Raw genomic sequence first — 1,989 nt, 5'->3', positions numbered from 1 at the left:
TGATATAAACTTAGAGAAATGACACTCTGCGTCTAGGGAAAAAGTCTTCTTTTTTGTATTCTGGTGAAAAAGTTTAATTTGTTTTAAAAAATTTATTTAAAGAAAGAATAAAAACATTGAGTAAGAGCATGCAGTCCTGACTGAAATAATCAATTTGTTGAGTAGACCTGGACATTTATTTCGATTATTTAAAGTCCTTTTGAACATTCTGCATTTACTCAGTTTGACATTACTGTGTAAATGACATCAGCATTGATGCTTGTCTAGTAATACATGTGCTGCTATCTCTTTTCTCCTATATATCTAAAACAAGAAGAAAATTAAATATAAAACTAACCACAGATACAAAGTATGCTTAATTGGGGTTTCTAGTGATGGGAAAGATGGGGATATATTGTTAATGATGGAATCTCATCACGAAGGGAATTGCATTTTGAGGGAGGGGGCAAAACAGCGAAAAGTTGGTGATTAGATTAAAGTATATTCCTGGACAGTATAAGACATTAGGGAATAGTACTGAAAGTCTGCTAAGTGACCTGCTTCGGTTATTAAGCTGCATTGCCAGCTTCCCCAGGGGAAGGTGGAGAAATCTTATTTCTGGAGAGGTTGCCAGTTTCCATATTACTAGTGGTGTAAAATTTTTAATTTGAATAAAAGGGGAAAAGACATAACATCTCCTTGTTTTTTCCTATTTGTATAGTTTGGATATAATCATAATATTGTGTGAAATCCAAAAATCAAGTGGATTTCTTGATTTACCTTATGTGTATTTTCTCTTCCATCTAGATAGACTTTACATTTAAGAGGAAACAATCCACGCAAAAGAAGAACAAACAAATCAAGATGTGTAGCTCTGTGGCTGCCAAGTTGTGGTTTTTGACAGATCGCCGCATCAGGGAAGACTATCCCCAAAAAGAGATCTTACGAGCATTGAAGGCCAAATGTTGTGAGGAGGAACTGGACTTTAGGGCTGTGGTGATGGATGAGGTGGTGCTAACAATAGAGCAAGGAAACCTGGGTAAGTCTCTACTAAGTCATCTTTTAGATTTTTACTTAGAATATAGTGAGTCTGCTTTTTTTTTAAAAATAGAGACAGTATCTCTGTCACCCAGGCTGGAGTGTAGTGATGTGATCACAGCTCACTGCATCCTAGAACTCCCAGGCTCAAGCAATCCTCTTGCCTCAGCCTCCTGACTAGCTAGGACTACAGGCATGTGCCACCATGCTTGGCTAATTTTTAAGATTTTTTTGTGTAGACGGGTCTCAGTATGGTGCCCAGGCTAGTTTTGAGATCCTGCCCTCAAGTGATGCTCCTGCCTCTGCCTCTGCTACCTTGCCCAGCCCAAAGTTCTTTATTCTTTAAGTTGAGATATAATTCATTTGATAAACTGCATAGATCATCTCGTATTGGGGAGGGTATTTGAGTTGTTTCCAGGTCAAAACTTTGAATAAGCCAGCTATGAATGAGTCTTTTTGATTTCTCTTGGGAAAATAACTCCCTATTTAAAAATGGCTGTATAGTATTCAATTGTGTAGAATTGTGATTTGGAAATATCTGTAGATATTTTTGTTTAAAAACAAGTTGGATAGGAGGTTGCTATTGGCAGCTAGTGGATAGAGGGTAGAGATGCTACTAAATATCCTTTAATGCATAGTAGAGTCCCCCCACAATAAAGAATTATTCTGTTCAGAAATTAGTTCTTGAATTTATACTGTACATATTTTATCTGGAAAATAAACTCTTCTTGTTAAAGCAAAAACCAAATACACATTTGAAAATCTTTGCTTGGAGCATTACCACATCTTAACTTCAGGATCTACCATTATTTCAAAGTTATAAGATGAAGTCTATCATATAGCATCTATTATTTACTATCATGGCTATGAATAGATATTGAGGGGGAAGTTTCTATTAATTAACCTAAATATAAGGAAAAAGATGTCTTAAATCTAGAACTGGAGAGGAGTTAACTTGTATCCCACATTATT

The 1,989-nt window shown here is 35.8% G+C and overlaps 1 protein-coding gene across 1 annotated transcript in view; it reads left to right on the top strand.

The window, feature by feature from the left end:
* RIMKLB (ribosomal modification protein rimK-like family member B) overlaps nt 1-1,989 on the top strand; it is a 74,847-nt gene that overhangs the window by 33,888 nt on the left and 38,970 nt on the right. The window contains exon 2 of the mRNA XM_012637922.1: nt 787-1,018. Within this exon, the coding sequence (XP_012493376.1) occupies nt 844-1,018 (175 nt within the window). The 5' untranslated portion in view covers nt 787-843. The remainder of the gene's footprint in view (nt 1-786; nt 1,019-1,989) is intronic.

Source organism: Propithecus coquereli, unplaced genomic scaffold, assembly GCF_000956105.1.
Source record: "Propithecus coquereli isolate 6110/MARCELLA unplaced genomic scaffold, Pcoq_1.0 Scaffold124, whole genome shotgun sequence".
Classification (NCBI taxonomy): Eukaryota; Metazoa; Chordata; class Mammalia; order Primates; family Indriidae; genus Propithecus; species Propithecus coquereli.
Note: the sequence above shows the minus strand (reverse complement) of the source record. Positions and strands in the feature narration are given on the sequence as shown.